General features: G+C 48.8%; 1 protein-coding gene across 1 annotated transcript in view; it reads left to right on the forward strand.

Annotated features, from left to right (window-relative positions):
• The window catches only part of PIWIL2 (piwi like RNA-mediated gene silencing 2), a 426,915-nt gene that overhangs the window by 113,448 nt on the left and 293,702 nt on the right, over positions 1-19,765 (forward strand). The window contains 1 exon segment of the mRNA XM_040346159.1: positions 15,624-15,748. Within this exon segment, the coding sequence (XP_040202093.1) occupies positions 15,624-15,748 (125 nt within the window).

Here is a 19,765-nt window from a genome sequence, read left to right on the forward strand (position 1 = left end):
TAGGGCTTTGCGCATGGACGCCGGGAGGGAGCCTGTGTCGAATATGTGCGTGTATAGCTGGCAGAGCTGTCGGGGGTGCTGTGTGTGTGTTTTTTTGTTGCCTGCAGTGGTCCTGTATTGTTTTGCCATTTTTAACTGGGTTTCTTTCACTGTGTGTGTTTTAAACGTGTTCGGCCGCCATTTTGCCGGTGACGGCCGCCTTTATTGACGACCGGCAGCCATTTTCCTGTAGCCCGCATGCTGTTTTTTGCATGTCGGTGGCCATTTTGGAGGGGGTTTTTGCCTCTTGTGACCGAAATAATAGCGCAAACGTCTCCAGCACACTTCCTGAGGGACGGCACAGCACGGACAGCGTTCTAGCTTACACAGCAGCACTACAGCCTGGTTGGGTGGTGAGTCCTCTGAGGGTCCCCTGCTCTCTGTTGCGGCCGGGAGGGTGGCCTGTGGGTACTGCCTTGCAGTAAAAGGGTGGCATTAGAGTGGGTCAGCATGGCATCCGAACCCCTAGTGCCCCTGTTCCTGCGGCCTCCATGGATGCTATGACTGCAGTCCTAGAGGCATTTGTTGCCCGGATCGAAGCGGCGAGTGGCCAGAAGGGGGGTGAAAAGCGCCCCCGCCTTCTTCTGGGGATGTCTCTTGACGCGGATTTAGGCCCTGCTACTGCGTCCGGCCCTGTTTCCGTTATGTCAGAGGAAGCAGGCCTAGTCCACACGGACAGTGAGGATGACTCTGCTTCAGGGTCAGCGCATGATAAAGCGCTTGTTGGGGCTCTTATCACTGCGGTGCGGGATACTCAAAAACTTGAGGATTCGGCGGAGGCATCAGACATGCCGGTCCCTTTTGGGTTCTGCAAGCCGGCCCGCACCGCAAAAGTGTTTCCTTGTGTTCCATATCTGGACCAAATATTGTACAAGGAATGGGATTGGCCGCAGAAAGTTTTTTTCTGTTCCTAAATGCTTTGCGGTCCGTTATCCGTTTGAGGAGGATTTCCTAAAAAAGGTGACCTCTCCTCCATCAGTGGACCCCCCTGTGTCCAGACTGAACAAGGCGACCACGTTGCCTGTGGAAGGGGCTTCCGCTTTTAAGGACCTCGCAGATAGGAGAGCTGAGGCTGTGGCCCGCTTCATGTTCACAGTGGTGGGGTCAGTGGTGAGACCGGTCTTGGCTGGGGCTCTAGTGTCAGACACTGACCGAAAGGGCAAAGTTGTTGCTGCAGGAGCTGGAGGCACATAATGCCTCTGAGGTGTGGAACTGGCCGAACCAGTTGGTGCAGGGCCTAAAATGTGTCTGTGAGTCGGCCCTGGATGCGCTTCCCCTGCTTTCCAGGGCCTCCACCTACGCGGTGGTGCTATGCCACCTTGTGTGGCTGAAGTGTTGGTCTGCGGACCAGTCTTCTAAAAAGGCCTTGGTGGACTTACCCTTTAAGGGTGTACAGCTTTTTGGGACGTCTCTGGATGACATCCTAAAGATGCCACGGGAGGTAAGAGTACTCTGCTCCCACATTCGGAAAAAGGTAAGGAGCCTCGCCGTAAGCAGGGGCCCTCCTTTTCAGCCCCCAAGCGTTTTTTCGTCCGCCCGGTGCGACAGGAAAACGCTTCCAGGGCGCTAAGGCGCCCGCTGAAGAGCTGAAACGCCCCTGGTTCTGCAAGCCCAACAAGCCTGTCGATAAGCCTGCTTCCGCATGAAGGTCTGCCCCCGCCCCCGTTTCTCGGGTGGGGGGCCGGCCTCGCGAATTCGCGGGTCGGTGGAGGTCTCTTCTTTCCGACCGGTGGGTTTGCAAAGTAGTTTCCTCGGGGTAAAAGATAGAGTTTCTCTCTTGTCCGCCAAACAGCTTTTTTCCTTACAACCTCCAGCTTCCTCCGGAACGTCGGGAGACCCTGTTTGGGGCTGTTCAGGATCTGCTGGTCAGGGGAGTGATTGTGCCGGTTCCTTCACTAAAACGGTTTCAGGGGTTTTACCCCAATCTGTTTGTAGTCCCCAAAAAGGAAGGGGTTCTGGACCTCAAGGCCCTCAACTGTTTTGTCAAGGTGCAAAAGTTCAGGATGGAGTCGGTCCGCTCTGTAGTGGCGGCGCTCCATCAGGGGGATTTTCTGGCGTCCTTGGATATCAAGGACGCGTACTTGCATATCCCCATATGCGCAAAGCACCAGAGATTTCTGCGTTTTGCGGTCGGGCAGGGCCACTTTCAATTTGTGGCCATCCCTAAGACGAGTCTGAACTAGCGGCCTTGTCTTGCAAGGCTCCCTACTTGGTCATAGACAGGGATAAGGTGTTGCTGCGGCCGCAGCCTTCATTCCTTCCTAAGGTTGTTTCGGCTTTTCACATTAATGAGGACATTGTTCTTCCATCCTTATGTCCTCGGCCGAAAAACCCGAAGGAAGCCACGTTACATTCCTTGGACGTGGTTCGAGCCCTACGGGTGTACTTGTCTGCTATGGCTCCGTTTCGGAGGTTGGATTCACTGTTCGTAACATGACTGGGCATAAGAAGGGTCTGGCGGTCTCGTCGGCCACCATTTCTAGGTGGATGCGACAGGTCGTGCTTCAGGCCTATACCCTAAAGGGGCGGGGGGCCCCCCTTTCCGGTTATGGCGCATTCGACCAGGGCGATTGGTGCCTCTTGGGCTTTCCGCCATCAAGCGTCTGTTTTACAGGTGTGTAAGGCAGCGACCTGTTTGTCGGTCCACACCTTCTCAAAGTTTTACAAGGTGGATGTGAATGCATCTTCGGATGCCTCCTTTGGCCGCAAGGTTTAAGTTCCTCCGTTGAGGAACTCTGGTGTGTTTAGGGTGAAGTTTGGTTTGCTGTGTTTTCCCACCCCTCGATCTTTGAAACTGGGACTGGGACTTCCCTAAGGTCAATTGCTGCTGTGTCCGTCCATGAATGGAAGAGAAAATAGGATTTTTGTACTCACCGTAAAATCCATTCCTCTGAGTTCATTGACGGACACAGCACACACCCTTCCTTTGTTTGTACTGCTTGTTTACGAACTGGGGCTGCATGAGGCAGAGAGTGGGATGTACCCGGGGGACCCGCCCCCTGGGAGGTACTGTACTGTGTGAAGTGTTTTAACACTTAACGTGCTGTTTTCTGCCTAGTCAATCTCCTAAAAAAAGGATAATACCGGATAATACCCTAAGGTCAATTGCGGCTGTGTCCGTCCATGAACTCAGAGAAATGGATTTTACGGTGAGTACAAAAATCCTATTTTTCCACACTACACCAAGTTTATTCACATATAGATTACTTTTTGATCCAACATGCCCAGCTACACACGGTCCGGGACACCTCCTTGGGCTCCATTACATGATCGGACTATGTTCCCATGATCTTGTCCTATGCCCTATATCAGCCTTCAAAATTTACACTCACAACTCGCATTTTGAGGGCTGGCGAGTGTCTGGCTGGCTGCTTGGGAGCAGGGGGGGGTGAGCGAGGAGAGACAAAAAGGAGCCGCGGCATTCAAACCCGCAGCGCGCGTCTTGTATAGCCCCTCCCCTCCGGAAAACTGATAGGCAGATCACCCATCCCAGGATTGGATGGGTGATCGGTCTATCAAAGTTTCCCGGACAAGGGGGAGGGGCTGTATAAGACGCGCGCTGCGGGGAACACGGCTATTGAATTGAAAGCTGTAAAGTTCCCCGCGGTTTGAACCATTCGGCGGCGGCTCCTCCTCTCCTATACAGCACAGGTAGGATGCGGGGGAAGAACTCTGGCTAATATGTGTGGGGGGGGGAACTTTGGCTAATATATGTGTGTGTGGGGGGCAGAACTCTGGCTAATATGTGTGTGTGTGGGGGCAAGAACTCTGGCTAATGTGTGTGTGTGTGGGGGGGGGGGGGGACGGACTCTATATATATATATATATATATATATATATATATATATATATATATATATATATATATATATATATATAATTAGCCAATATGTGTGTGTGTGTGTGGGGGGGACTCTGGCTAATGTGTGTGTGTGTGTGTGTGGGGGGGGACTCTGGCTAATGTGTGCGTGTGTGTGGGGGGGGACTCTGGCTAATGTGTGTGTGTGGGGGGGGGACTCTAGCTAATATGTGTGTGTGGGGGGGGGGGGGGGACTCTGGCTAATATGTGTGGGGGGTGACTCTGGCTAATATGTGTGTGTGTTTGTGGGGGTGAGAACTCGGGCTAATATGTGGGGGGGGGGGGGGGACTCTGGCTAATATGTGTGTGGGGGGGAGAACTCTGGCTAATATGTGTGTGGGGGAGAGAACTCTGGCTAATGTGTGTTTGTGTGTGTGGGGGGGGGAGAACTCTGGCTAATATATGTGGGGGGGAGAACTCTGGCTAATGTGTGGGGGACTATGGCTAATATGTGTGTGTGGGGGGGGGGGGGGGCTGGCTAATATGTGTGGGGGACCGGACTCTGGCTAATATGTGTGGGGGACGACGACTCTGGCTGCAATATGTGTGGGGGACGACGACTCTGGCTGCAATATGTGTGGGGGACGACGACTCTGGCTGCAATATATGTGGGTGAGGGGACTCTGGCTGCAATGTGGGTGAGGGGACTCTGGCTGGAAAATGGGGAAATTTCGCTGCATTGGTAGACCTGGGCAGGCTGCATTTTTGGGCACGGATTTAGTTGTTGTTAAATGTTTTATGTAGAAGTATTAATTATTAAGTGTAATTTCATGAGATTTATGTGGGCGTCTAGGGGCGGGACATGGTAGGGGTTGGGCTAGTAGCTCAGAACTTGAAATTTTGAGCCCTGCCCTATATGACAGTCACACGATTCAGAGTAGGACATGGAGGCTGAATGAGTCTCCTGCAGAACCAAGTCATGTTACCTGATATCATCAAAGAAATGGGGAATTACTTCTGAACCAATGATACACCCGACAGCGACATGGGCACTGTCTGCGAAGCCCACAAAGCGGTATTACAAGGAGTACTTATTAAACACGGGGCTAAGGTCAAACATGACCAGTCACAACCTCTGGAAAGAGAACTTAACGCTATCCATAAAACAAATTACTGATCTCTTGCATCTTAGAGCCAAGACGGCTCTCTAGGTCTGTCGTAAGCGATCATACGAGTCGCACAACAAATGTGGTAGACTATTGGCACCCCTTCGCTTACAGAAATTGGCGTCTTGCATACCTCACATTATGTCGCCCTCTGGCCATAAAACCACCCTACTTCAACATGTCACACGGGAATTCCTACTTTTTTATGATTTACTCTATAATTTAAATACAACAATCCCCTCCCACAAGCAAATATTAGAATACATATCTTCCCAGATAACCTCTTTACCGTAGGTAAACATCTGGAACACCCCATTACATTATCTGAGCTCCAACTGGCCATAGGAAAGACTAAACCAAGAAAAGCACCAGGGCCCGATGGCTTTACGCTCCAATATTAAAAAACCTTGCTCCCCTCCCTTGGTAACCACATGGTTAAACTCTGACGCGCTGGGCACAGGGAAATCATTCCATGAGGTTACGCTCCAGGCACATATTTCAGTAATCCCAAAAGATGGCAAAAACCCACCCTCTGCGGAAGTTACAGACCCATATCCTTACTGAATACAGACCTTAAACTAGTCCCCAACATCATTGCAACTAGGTTACAGCATCACCTTCTTGACCTGATTCACCTGGACAAGGTAGGCTTCGTCCCATTCAGAGAAGCCAGAGACAACACAAGTTCTCAATTTATTACACATGGCCAATACCACGAAAACTCCATGTGTTTCTTTATCGTACATCACGGGACACAGAGCAGCATATTCATTACTATGTGGGTTATATGGAGTACCTTCAGGTGTTGACACTGGCAATCTCAAACAGGAAATGCCCCTCCCTATATAACCCCCTCCCATAGGAGGAGTACCTCAGTTTTTACGCCAGTGTCTTAGGTGTTAGTCATGGTTTAGCTTGCCTCCGCATCCTTGGGATTAGGTGAGCTACCGGTTCTGTCCAAAAAAGCCTGAGCGCTAAAGTGGTCAGTAACCGGACCCCAAACCCTTGGGGTATAGCCCATAATGCTTTCTTTTTAAGAGAGCTGGACCCTGGGCCCAGAACTTAGAAAACCTTTGGGCGCCTAATGTTTTCTGTTTGCCAGGGTGCTGTATGGGTCCAGGACAGTGGATCCTTCATGGAAGAAGAAGGTTCCCAGGGCCTGAAGGTCTAGACATCCCCACGGAGATGGGGGAAGATTGGGCCTCTTGCTTGGCAAAGTCCTGCGGCATGGAGCAGGTAAGTAAGGGGAAAAACTTGCGGAACTTGGCTCTTAGCAAGTTTTTTCTGGGAGGTCACAGGGGACATGCCTAAGGTTATGCATTGCATCTGGCAAACCAGTCACATATCATGAAGATAGGATGGCTCTATATGTTATCATTCCCCATAAAAAGTGACCTCCCTGGTAGTGTTGGAAAAGCTGTGAGTGGGGCCTTTTGTGTACAAATGTATGTGTTGTGTCAGAGAGCTATGCTTACCTGCAAGCCTCCAGGCGATGCTCTATCCAGTCCTCTTCCTCATGCCTGCAAGGCAGGCAAAAAACGCTGACCTCCTCGTGTGTTCCAGGCCTGCGGCTGCAGGAACAGAGAGGCCCTTCCTCCCAACCCCCCCCCCCCGTCGGCGGGCGCGCGCGCGGTGCGCGTGCACGTGTTATAGGCGCATTTGGCGCCGTTTTAGCTGAGGGGGAAGGGCGGGTCAGTGGTTTAAGGAAGGGGCGGCCCTTCCTTAGTGCCACAGCTCATTCAATACTTTGGCTTGAGGGAGGAAGGACTGGAGTGAAGCACGGGGCGCTGAGGACACACAGTGGCCAGAAAGAATACTACAGTCTTCAGAAGATTGTGGTTTAGCCTAGGAATAGGCTGTTTTTTCTTTTCCATCTCATAGTCTTTTCTTTGGCAATACTACTCAGGGGGATAGAATGTTTTTTCTTGCCTAGATTGAAAAAAAAAAAAAAAAAAAGAAGAAAAGTTTTTTTCTTTTGAAAAAAAAAAAAAAAAAAAAAGTGTCATCTGGGGTAGAGGAAACATTTTTTATTCCCCAAACAGGTGTTTGGGCATTTAACTATTTATAAGTCCCAGGTACCAATAAGTAGCAGGTGTGCCTCGGTATTGTACCATGGCATCAAAGAACAAGCCAGAGGGTACAAAAGGTGGGGATTCCCCCACAGAGTCTGAGGTCTCGGACAGAGCTATGCCGCTGCTTTCCCCACAGGGAGCCTTTGGGCCATCGGGATCTGGGGCTGGAGCTGACGCGAGTCAACCCAACCCTAAGATGGTCACGGAGGAGGTGTTGCTCACCTCTTTAAATGAGATGCGGAGAAGCATGGGAGAAATGATAGCCGCAGCTATGCGGGGTAGTAAGCGGAATAGATCTCCGTCACCCGTGCGCGGACCCTCGGAAGAGGAGGTCCTTTCCTCTGGGGAATTGGACGACCTCTTGGACAAAGACCAAGTAGGTTCAGGGATCGAAGATCCGGATACAGAGGAGTCTGGGGCAGTCTCCCTGAGGGAGAGCTGGTGGATTCAAGGCTTGACGGACTTGGTCCATAAGGCATTCAACCTGCCTGTACCAGATCTCCAGGTATCGACGATTTCAGCTTTGGGCTCACTGAGGGCGCCTCAAAGCAGTGCTGTGTTTCCGATCCATCCTCTATTGGAGGGAGTCTTGTTCCAAGAGTGGAACAAACCAGACAAGGTGTTCTTACCACCTAAGAAATTTTCTGTCTTATATCCTATGGAAGAAAAGTTTTCCAAGAGATGGGCTTCTCCTGCAGTAGACGCAGCCATCTCATGTGTTAACAAATCGTTAACATGCCCTGTAGAGAACGTACAGGTTTTCAAAGATCCAGTTGATAAGCGCTTGGAAGCACTACTTAAGAACTCCTTCACTTCTGCAGGGGCAGTAGTACAGCCAGCCGTGGCTGCGATTGGAGTCGCTCAAGCTTTATCAGATCAATTTAAGCAAATGCTTGAACTTATTCCTGCCGAGCAGGCAGAAGAGTTTTCGGATGTCCCTAAGGCCATATGTTTTACGGTAGACGCAATCAAGGATTCCATCCAGCAAGCGTCACGTTTATCGTTATCCCTTATCCATATGAGAAGACTCTTATGGTTGAAAAGCTGGGAGGCTGAGCCCCCATGCAAGAAGCTCCTGGTAGGGTTCCCCTTCCATGGAGGACGGCTCTTCGGAGAGGACCTAGATAAATACATTCAGACCATTTCAAGCGGCAAGAGTACACTCTTGCCAACTAAGAAGAAGGTTCAGGGGCCTGCGTTTAAACGACAGTCCTCCCCTGGGCAGGGGCCCTCTAATGCCAAGCAGTATCGACGGCCTCCTGCAAGAGCAAACTTCGGCTTCAACAGCAGATCAGAAGGACAGGCTGTTAGAGGCAAGAGGCAGTGGTTTCGCAAGCCAGCAAAACCAGCCCCCAAGCCAACCTTATGAAGGGGCGCCCCCACCCACGAAGGTGGGGGGAAGGCTGCGACTCTTTTCGGAGATTTGGGAAGCCAGCATTCCCGACGAGTGGGTACGGTCTTCCGTGGCCACAGGCTAAAAGCTAGAGTTCCTAAGGTTTCCTCCTCCTCATTTCCAGGAGTCGAGGATTCCAAACGATCTGGAGAAAGGAGCCGCGTTAAGATCGGCTCTAGATCATCTACTTTCCCAGGGAGTAATAGTAGAAGTACCAGTCCTGGAACAGGGGCTGGGTTTCTACTCCAACCTAATGGAGGCTACGGCCCCCCGGGTGTTCACGAAGGTTCTAGCTCCAATCCTAGCCAAGCTAAGGATCCAAGGGGTCACGATCCTAGCATACCTGGACGACCTCCTAGTCATAGACCACTCGTCTCCCGGCTTGGAGCGAGCAGTGGCCCTCACGGTCCAATACCTCGAGAGGTTCGGCTGGGTCCTAAATCGAGAAAAGTCAGCATTCCAGCCCACAAGGCAGTTGGAATATCTCGGCATGAAATTAGACACAGAACAACAAAGGGTGTTCCTACCTCTGAGGAAGGTCAAAGCCATCAAGGAATTAATCCTACTGGTTCTAAGCAAGAAGGAACCGACTATTCGCCTATGTATGAGACTACTAGGCAAGATGGGGGCTACATTCGAGGCGGTGCCATACGCCCAGAGCCACACTCGCATCCTGCAGGCAGCCATCCTGTCAGCATGGAGCAGAAGGCCACAGGCCTTGGATATCCCGTTGCCACTCTCATCAAGAGTCCGGCAAAGTCTGTGTTGGTGGTTAGACCCTCAGAATCTACTGAAGGGAAAGTCTTTCAACCCAGTGGCTTGGAAGATAGTGACCACAGACGCCAGCCTGACGGGCTGGGGAGCGATTGTGGATGGTTCCACTCGCCAAGGTATTTGGGCAAGGCCAGAGAAGCTTTTACCCATCAACATCTTGGAGCTCAGAGCGGTTCGACTAGCCCTCAGGGCTTGGACGTCGAAATTGCAGGGGTTCCCGGTGAGAGTTCAATCAGACAATGCCACGGCAGTGGCATACATAAATCACCAAGGGGGAACCAGGAGTCAGGCCGCTCAGAGAGAAGTGAGCTTGATTCTCCTAGGGGCAGAGGCTCATGTGCCCTGCATATCGGCAATATTCATTCCCGGAGTGGACAACTTTCAGGCGGACTTCTTAAGCCGCCAGACTCTATTGCCGGGGGAATGGTCTCTGCATCCACAAACCTTTCAAGCACTCTGCCAAAAATGGGGAGTGCCGGACGTGGATATCATGGCATCGAGACTCAACAAGAAGCTAGACAGGTTCATGTCCCGCTCAAGGGATCCGATGGCCTGCGGAACCGATGCTCTGGTTTGCCCTTGGCATCAGTTCAAACTTCTTTATGCGTTTCCCCCGCTCCAGTTACTACCCCGCCTGCTGCGCAGGATCCGGGTGGAGCACATACCAGTCATCCTGGTAGCTCCAGCATGGCCCAGAAGGGCATGGTACTCACTAATCTTAAGGATGGTAGTGGGAGACCCTTGGACTCTTCCTCTACGGCCAGACCTGCTATCGCAAGGTCCGATCCTCCACCCTGCCTTACGGCATCTAAATTTGACGGCCTGGAAGCTGAATCCCTGATTCTCAGGGGTAGAGGTCTGTCTCAGAAAGTAATCTCTACCCTAATCAGAGCCAGGAAACCGGTCTCTAGGGTGATTTATTACAGGGTCTGGAAGGCCTATGTAGGCTGGTGTGAGTCCAAGCGATGGCTTTCTCGCAAATTCACCATTGATAGAGTTTTAAGTTTTCTCCAGCTAGGAGTGGATAAAGGATTGGCATTAAGCACAATCAAAGGACAGATTTCTGCTCTGTCAGTGTGGTTTCAGCGGCCGCTGGCCACCCACTCGCTGGTTAAGACCTTCCTTCAAGGGGTCTTACGTATTAAACCTCCAGTTAAATCCCCGCTTTGCCCGTGGGATTTAAACCTTGTTCTGTCAAGTTTACAGAAACAACCGTTTGAGCCGTTGGCTGAAATTCCTTTGGTTTTACTGACAAGGAAGTTAGTATTTTTGGTCGCCATAGTTTCCGCAAGAAGAGTATCGGAACTGGCGGCCTTATCCTGTAAGGAACCATATCTTATTTTTCACAAGGACAGGGTCGTTCTCCGCCCTCATCCTTCCTTCCTACCGAAGGTTATATCCAGTTTTCATTTGAACCAGGATTTGGTATTACCATCCTTCTTCCCTAAACCTACTTCCAGAAAGGAAGGGTTGCTGCATACCTTGGATATTGTCAGGGCCATGAAGGCCTATCTTAAAGCTACAAAGAAGATCCGGAAAACAGATGTGCTGTTCATATTACCGGATGGGCCCAAGAAGGGGCAGGCAGCTGCAAAGTCCACCATTTCTAGGTGGATTAAGCAATTAATCACTCAGGCCTACGGCTTGAAAGGGTTGCCTCCTCCAGTATCATTAAAGGCTCATTCCACTAGGGCCATGGGCGCCTCCTGGGCAGCGCATCACCAGATCTCTATGGCTCAAGTTTGCAAGGCGGCAACCTGGTCTTCTGTCCACACGTTTACAAAATTCTACCAGTTGGACGTAAGAAGGAATACTGATACAGCCTTTGGGCAGGCAGTGCTGCAGGCTGCAGTTTGAGACCCTCGGATTCCGGGGGCTCCTCTTTTTTGAGTTAAATTTAAAATTTAAGATTATTTTTCTCAACTAAGTTGGATTTATTATGATTTGAGTATTTCTCTAAATTAAATCCTTTTGTCTTGGAGATGTTCTCCCTCCCCTCATTGTGAGCATTGCTTTGGGACATCCCACATAGTAATGAATATGCTGCTCTGTGTCCCGTGATGTACGATAAAGAAAAAGGGATTTTTAATACAGCTTACCTGTAAAATCCTTTTCTTGGAGTACATCACGGGACACAGAGCTCCCACCCCTCTTTTTGGGGACCATTTTGGGAGGCATACTGCTTGCTACAAAACTGAGGTACTCCTCCTATGGGAGGGGGTTATATAGGGAGGGGCATTTCCTGTTTGAGATTGCCAGTGTCAACACCTGAAGGTACTCCATATAACCCACATAGTAATGAATATGCTGCTCTGTGTCCCGTGATGTACTCCAAGAAAAGGATTTTACAGGTAAGCTGTATTAAAAATCCCTTTTTTTCTAAGTTCAGATGCGGAAAAGGCCTTTGATCGTGTTCACTGGCCTTTCATGTTCTCGGTTTTACAGCATGTGGGTCTGGGACGCAATATGCTTAATTGGATTTCCTCCATTTACTCTTGCCCATCAGCTAAGGTCAGGCTAATGAAGTTTCATCAGACGCCTTCATGATCACCAACGGATCTAGACAGGGATGGCCCTTGTCACCGCTCCTTTTTGCCCTGTCCGTGGACCATTTTCTGTCTCATGTGCGGCTCAACCCCGATGTCACTGGAGTTAGTGTGGGAAACTGCAACAAAAAGTATCAGCATATGCTGATGATATGATGTTTTCACTTACCAAACCAGTCATCTCTCTCCCTCCCAAACCTGCTACGCAAATTCAAAATCTACGGCGCGCTATACAATCTAAAAATGTATTTTACCAAATCAGAGGCCATGGGGGTCGGTATACCACAGCCACATCTTGCACCTCCAGCGGCCTTACCTATCCATATCCCTGCAAGTTACTTTAAACAGACGCACTCGCTGTTCATAGAGTTCATCTGGGCACGCAAACGACCACGCATAAGCAGCATGTTACTTTCACTGCCCAAACATGGAGGCTTGGCAATGGCAGACATACGCACTTACTACCATGCAACACATCCAAGTAGGCTTATAGACTGGTGCCGGTACCATGACTCCAAGCTGTGGCCTCAATTGGGACAGGCCCAAAGTGTCGTACCCCTCAATAGAGCACCTTGGCGTTGCGCTTCGCTACCCAACAATGAAAAACGACACCCCCTCATTGGTCCCTCTATTCGCATCTGCCCTAATCTGTTAGTTATCTCGGGCTTCTCTCTCATCTAGGAACTTTGCCCTAGTCCCTATATTGGGAACACCACTATTCACGCCTGGACTTTGCGATTCGATCTTTCAGAATCTGATCAGATCAGGCTAATTCCAAACCTCGCACTTCTGGACCACAGGAAGATGGTTGTCCATATAAGTACTCTCAGACCCTGCGGGTCCTTACCGTTTGGATTTTTTGAGATTACTCCAGCTACGTCGCTTCCTAAAATCTGTACCACACCCTAGCGAATCTGGCCAACCTCTCAACCATAGAGACGGGTTGTTCAGACACTGGTGCTCTACCACATACGCTCACTCGCTTACAACCTGTTGATTGCGCCCCGGATGACTTCCAACCTCTGTCTGATCGGGTGGGAACGGGATTTAAATCGCCACTTTAACCCATGCCAGCGACTCTATATCCTTTGATTCATCCACCATCTGTACAAAAACACAGTTGACTATGAAGTTCTGTCAAGGGGGTATAGAGAACCCCATCACAACTACATAAATTCTTTCCCACGACATCCGTCCTATGTTGGCAGTGCCAGAGGGATCGAGGAATCCTGCTACACATCTTCTGGTCATGCCCCAAACTCGCAGACTTTTGGAGAGTCTGTCAAATCGTACAGAAATTCACGTAACGTCCTATCCCGGCTTTCTTTCTTCTACATGCTTCAGAGATTCTGGCGAAAATGTATTAAGAAATTCATGATCTGCCACCTCCTTGACGCTGCCAAGCCATGTTTCCCACTCCATTGGAAAATCCCCACATGCACCGACCATTGATCTATGTCTTATGCCGCGTACACACAGTTGTTTTTTTGTGATGAAATAAAATGACATTTTAAAAAACATCATTTAAAATGATCGTGTGTGGGCTTCACATCGTTTTCCGTCTTCTGAAAAACGACAAATAAAAAAATTCGAACATGCTTCAATTTTTTGTCGTTTTTTCAAAATGTCTTTTTTTGCGTCATAAAAAATGATCGTGTGTGGGCAAAAACGACGTTTTAAACCCGCACATGCCCAGAAGCAAGTTATGAGACGGGAGGTAAAACTACCATTCATAATTGAGTAAGCACATTCATCACGCTGTAACAGACAAAAAAGCACGAATCGTCTTTTACTAACAAGTAACCAGCTAAAAGCAGCCCAAAGGCGAATAGAACTTGCCCTTTAGAGTGCCGTCGCTTTGTTCATCATTTTTCAAAAACGATGGTGTGTGGGCAACATCGTTTTTTTTTCATGATAAAAAGTGATCGTGTGTACGGGGCATAAGAAAAGTTGAAGACAAACAAAATGGAGGACTTTTTCCTCACAGCCAGACACCAGCGAGACCAATACCCCAAAACTTGTACCCTATGGATCTTGTTTGTGTTCCCTGACGAGGGCCAGACCCTCCTGGGAAACGACATAGATGCCTGAAATTTACAGCATCTCTCCTTTTTGCATCTCTACTATGCGACAAATGTACCGAACCATGTTATACATTGGCCACCCTGTGGACCCATTTACATGGACCCCCCCCCCATCTTTGATTTTCCTTTTTTCTATTTCCTTTTGTCTACAGCTACTTTTTCTTTTTCTCTCTGCCTTTACTGTTGTAAAATGAGAAAAACCACAAGACGAGATCCATGGAATAGTGCTCTATTCTATCATCACGTAGTCAGGCATGCTCTCATACGGAAGTAAAGTGTATACTGTACTGTGTCTAGAAGAACTATATACCAAGACAGTTTGATGTGATATAGACTCTGGAGATTCACCTAATCTGTCAATCTCTCCCCCTATGTAGTAATACATACTGTTGTGATGTGTTGTACAATATGTGTTCATACATTATGTTTTTGTCATTTTCTTTCTTATGTTGGCCCTGTGGGTCTTGTCTTTGTGACAAAAAAAAAGTGACATTTATTACAGTGATACGTGCTAAAAATATGCACTGACATTGTATAAATTACACTGTCAGGGAAGGGGTACTAGGAGCAATCAAAGGGTTAACTGTCTCTAGGAGGTGCTTTATTACTTTGTGGAGGATAAACTCACTGTATGAACAGAGAGATCTGTGTTCTTTCTTAGCAGGAACTCAATTTCTCTGTTCATACCTGACAGGACGGCGATCTGCCTTGTTTTCATCGGCAGACCGCTCTCTGGAGAGTCATCGTGAGTGGATATCGCGTCCGTCAGACACGCTGATATAGCTACCCGGTGGCTATAGCAAGAAATGGCATACAGATACGTCATGTCACGCAATAGAGCCGTCCTGCTGTATATGTACGGCGGACGGTTGGCAAGTGGTTAACTCAGCATGTTGCATTTGGCAGGTGGTGCTGCTGACAAATACCCATTGAAATCAATAGGACTGCCCTGCAAATACGTGCCAAAGGTATTGCAATATAAAATCCCTCTTGGGATTGAGGGATAAAAAAAACAGGAGTTCAGGAAGCAGTGGTGTCTGAACACCTGCAAACTGTGCAACCTTCTTTGAAATGCAATCCTTTGCTAATCCCTTTTCAGAGACTCCGCCCCCGTGAAATGGGCTTTTGTGTTTCACTTTATTCTGCAGGGTTGGAATCTTGCCTCACGTGTGCTTTATGCATACACTTAAAGTGGAGGTTCACCCAAAATATAAATTTTTTACATTAGATTGAGGCTAATTTTACTAAGCAGAATCGGGTGTTTTTTTAAAAATGGATGCAGTACTTACCGTTTTAGAGATCAATGTTCTCCTGCCGCTTTCGGGTATGGGCTGCGGGACTGGGCGTTCCTATTTGACAGCCTTCCGACGGTCGCATACAGCGCATCACGAGTTCCCGAAAGTAGCCGAACGTCGGTGCGCAGGCGCCGTATAGAGCCGCACCGACGTTCGGCTTCTTTCGGCAACTGGTGACGCGCTGTATGCGACCGTCGGAAGGCTGTCAATCAAATAGGAACGCCCAGTCCCTAAGATCATACCCGGAAGCGGCGGGAGAACATCGATCTCTAAAACGGTAAGTACTGCATTCATTAAAAAAAAAAAAAAAAACACCCGATTCTGCTTAGTAAAATTAGCCCTTAATCTAATGTTATAAATTTTTTTTCTTGTGAACTCCCGCTTTAAGAAACCATAATGTAAGACGGAGCAATAAAGCACAATATTTACTGTTTTTATCTTTCTTTTGTTTGTAGACTGTCGAGCTGGAGAGTGAACGCCGCACTGACGGACAGAAAATCAAAATCACAATACAAATGACAAAAATTCTGGAGCCCAGTTCAGATTTGTGCATTACCTTTTATAATGTGGTGATAAAAAAGTAAGGATCATTTTTAAGGAGATATGGGTATCCTTTTCTACACCACGGCATAATTTTTGGGTGATCATAAGCTTGTATCTACATATAGATTGAACAAGGTGGTCTGATGCTTAGGCACACTCCCACTGTGCTTAGGTAATAGGAATAAACCTACTAGACACCTAGCCTATCCTACAGATTCAACTTGGGTAAGTTTACATTATGAGACAAGAGGGAAGGGGGATACACAGGGGTGGGGGGTGTGTGTACATAGGTTATGTGAAGTTAGTGCAAGTTTATCTGATTAGAAATTATATATATCAGGACAGATTGTTAATCTGCGCCATTTACAATTGTCCAGATGGTAAACCTGCTCATTTCTGCATGTACCTAGTTCACATGTATGCTTTTAAAAATAGGACATGGTGAATGTATGCAATGTAATGTGTTTTCCCATATCGTCTTTCAGGACCACAACCTATGAGAGACCTCGGCCCCTCCCTTCGTAGGAAACACCGCCTAGCCTAGATTTAAAAGGCATGCTTCCCTGCCGACTCCTCAGTTTCGGTGTTTCCTCTGACAAGGAGACACTGCGAGGAACCGTGACTAAAGACAGCCAGGGAGGCTGAAGCCTGTATGTCCAGGAAGGGGACAGAGGTCTCTGGGGACTAGTGGTGGTGCAATGCCTCGGAAAGAGGTTACCTGGCAGCCACAATATTTTTTCTGTTTGACACACGCCCGACTCTCCCCCTGACTCTCCGAAAGTGTGTCATGGGATGCTTCGAGGGCCCGCTTTCAGGTTCTCAGTGGAGACTCAAGAGGAGGAGCTGTTTCCCCCTCGCATTTTTGTTTGCAAGTCGCATTGGCGAGTGACGTCACTTCCGGCGGGGGGGGGGGGGGCTTGTTTTTTGCGGAGGTTTCCTTTTTTGGTTGCCCCATTTATCGCGATCCCATAGGCGACATGGCGGCGTCCTTTTTCATTCTGACAGCATGGCTGTCATGCCTAGGGGCGACAAGGGGAGGGAGCTATTGCGCTTCAAGCTGGCCCACAGGAAGCATCCAGCGGGGTCTATTCCGGGGCGTATGATGTCATCAGCAGGCACCGGAGACTCTGAGGCTAAGGGCTCTGATTGGCTGCTGGGACCCGAGTTCAAATCCTAATGAGGGAAAGCCGTTCTTATCATAGGTACTGCACAGCATCTGCACCTTCTGCTGGACATGTAGCAGTTCTGTTGCCTAGAGGTGAGAACTTTGGCTTGGCATCCCTGCTGGTCTGGTTTTAAAAAAAGGGGAAGACCCAGCAGTGACTGTGGACCACAAAATGGGTGGGATGAACTCTTCCGCAACACCTGCACAGGCAGCCGAAGCAGGCACCAGCACCTCACAGGCAAGCCTGAAGTGTTGGTACTTTCCATGTACATCCTTTGAGTGTTCCCCCCCCCTTTGTAACCAGTAGGGACTGGGTGAAGGGGAATCTTTTCTTCTCCCTCCTGCACGGGGTGTATGGAGTGGGGATGACTGAAATCGCACTGTGTGGTAAATCACGAGGCTGGCTGATGAAAGGCAAGTCATGGCTCACAATCCGTACAGCCATGGGAGTCTGCCCGGTCACTTTATGAAGTGGCTCAGCAGTTAACACTTCAGCTCTGGGTCACTGATTTGACAGGGCTAAAAGTCTGTTCCCTGAGCGGTCTCCTGGTGATTTGGGTGTGTCTAGCCAGGGGAGAAGGCGTGGGTGGCTGACACTTCTACTTGGCAACATTGGGATGGTTAGTTCAGAACCCCAAATTCTAGTACTTGCATCATGTTGTGGGTTCTGCTTGTGTTTGTGTGAGGTATCTTACGTCCCCCAAACTCAAGCTGGCGTTTGATATACCTGAAATATTGGCTGGGTAGAGTGCACTCATGACCAGAGGGGTCAGCTCACACAGTCTGCACTATAGGCACTGCAATGAAAACGTTGCCTGTGTAGGACCAGCAAACCAGCTTGCCTAAAATTTTCATGCAGGGGTCTTCAGGTTCTCCTGGTCGAATCATAAACTGTAAACAAAAAGAGCTTGGATTGAAGGGTTGCACCTAAACTGTGCCTTAAATTCTGAGGTCATCAGTTTGAATCCTAACCAAGCTAGCACCCTGCATGTTTCACTAGTGTTTTGATGGTACAGGGTTGCCGGCAGGAGGGTACCTGATGGCCACATCACCTGTATGCACCTTATATAAGAAACTAAATGGGATATTTGGTGACCAGACCCTAGTAAGATGCACAGGTTTCTAGAACACTTGTTAAGAAGTGGGAGAAGGCCTGGATGGTAAATCCAGTAGACTCCCTCACTACAAAATTTCTCTGGAAGAGGTGGTTGCAGGAGGACAAGAAAAACACTCCTGCTCCACGACCAGGGATAGAGCAATAGAAAAGGGCGTTCCTGTTCATTAGGTCCAATGGAAGCCAGGGAAGTCTATGGTCCAGCTTCTCAGAAGGCTTTGATTTTGTACCCTCTTTTCCTTCCAGACGCATTTTTTTCCCCCCACAGATCCAGACTTACCGGCCTAGTCCTGGGAGACGGAGGGGTATTGTTGGATTCCATGCTCAAGGGAATGAACTCTCTTCTGAAAGGGGTATCGCCTCTCAGAATATTGTCTGACACAATTGTAGACACACAGTGATGCACGGTCAGTAAGAGGACGGGCAGCCCCCCAGGTGGTGGGTTTGCGAACTGCATGTCCAAGACTGTGTGATATCCCTCCCACAGTAGACCTGTTCTTTTTCCTGGGAGGCGATTCTTGAATCACATAGCAGACAGGAACAGAGCCCTTTCTGTGAAATTAAAGGGTGACCCATGTAGAAAAACTGGGCAACGTCCACAGCACCCTTTATGCACCCGATCTCATCTGGTGATAGAAGTCATGACTTAACTCAGTTTAGTCCTCTTCTTGCAATTCCAGTCACTTCCATAGGAACCATCTATAGGGTGGTTAACCCTGGAATCTCCAGTTTCCTCCAGGAACTCTGGTTTTCCTCATATAAAAACCTCCTCTTTGGGCCTAAACCAGTAAAGGGTTGGCGCTCTTGGGTAGATGCTGTTGCTCAGAGCTGGCATTTTCTCCAGGTGCTATGCTATCTCACCCACCCAAAGTTTTACTGGTGGGCATAGAACACTTCAGTTTTTCTCATTGTATCACACTGGCTTGAAGGACCACAGTTCTCTATCCTGAAGGCTCTGGGAACCGGGTGGTCAGGCTACTAAGATGGATCTATTTAGATAATATTGTATGCTCCACTGACCGGAGTTTTGGAGGCATTACGGCAGCCGGACCAGTGTTAGGTCTGCAGTTTTCCCACGTAGGACCAAATGTTACTCATTGTAGGCCCTCATGGGATCTTCCTTTGAACTTTGAACTTTGATTCATGTGTCAATAAGTGGTTTCCTTCTTAAAAATTAAGGTTATAATCTCTAGCAGTACCTGGGGCCTATATGTAGAAAGATCTCTGAGAAGCTGAGGCTACTCCGTGCCAGATCTGTGCAGTGGCAACGTGATTCAGCTCTCCTACCTGTACCTGACACTAGAGGCTGATCTTGTCAGCAAAGGGATCGGGCTTTTTGGACACAGTCCTGTAAGCCGTAGTCCTACCCTAAGGGTAAGTGCTCGCTTATCCTCTCATAGGTTACTGTCCTGAAAGACGATATGGGAAAATTAGAGTTACTGGTAACGTCTTTTCTGGGAGTCTTTCAGGACAGCACCGTGTACCCACCCTTTTTGGTTTTCCTTTTGGGTTCCTGACTCAGGAACCATCAAAAAAGCTATTTATGGTGTATGATGTGTTCTTGTGTCTCCCCAGCTGGCCGGAGTTGCTCTTGAAGAACCGAGGAGCCGGTGGGGAAGCATGCCTTTTAAATCTAGGCTGGAGCGGTGTTTCCTAAGAAGGGAGGAGCCAAGGTCTCTCATAGGTTGCTGTCCTGAGTCTCCCAGAAAAGACATTACCAGTAAGTAAGTCTAATTTTTATTGAATGATTCTTACTCATTATGCATGGACAACAA

The sequence above is a fragment of the Rana temporaria genome, chromosome 3, assembly GCF_905171775.1.
Source record: "Rana temporaria chromosome 3, aRanTem1.1, whole genome shotgun sequence".
Classification (NCBI taxonomy): domain Eukaryota; kingdom Metazoa; phylum Chordata; class Amphibia; order Anura; family Ranidae; genus Rana; species Rana temporaria.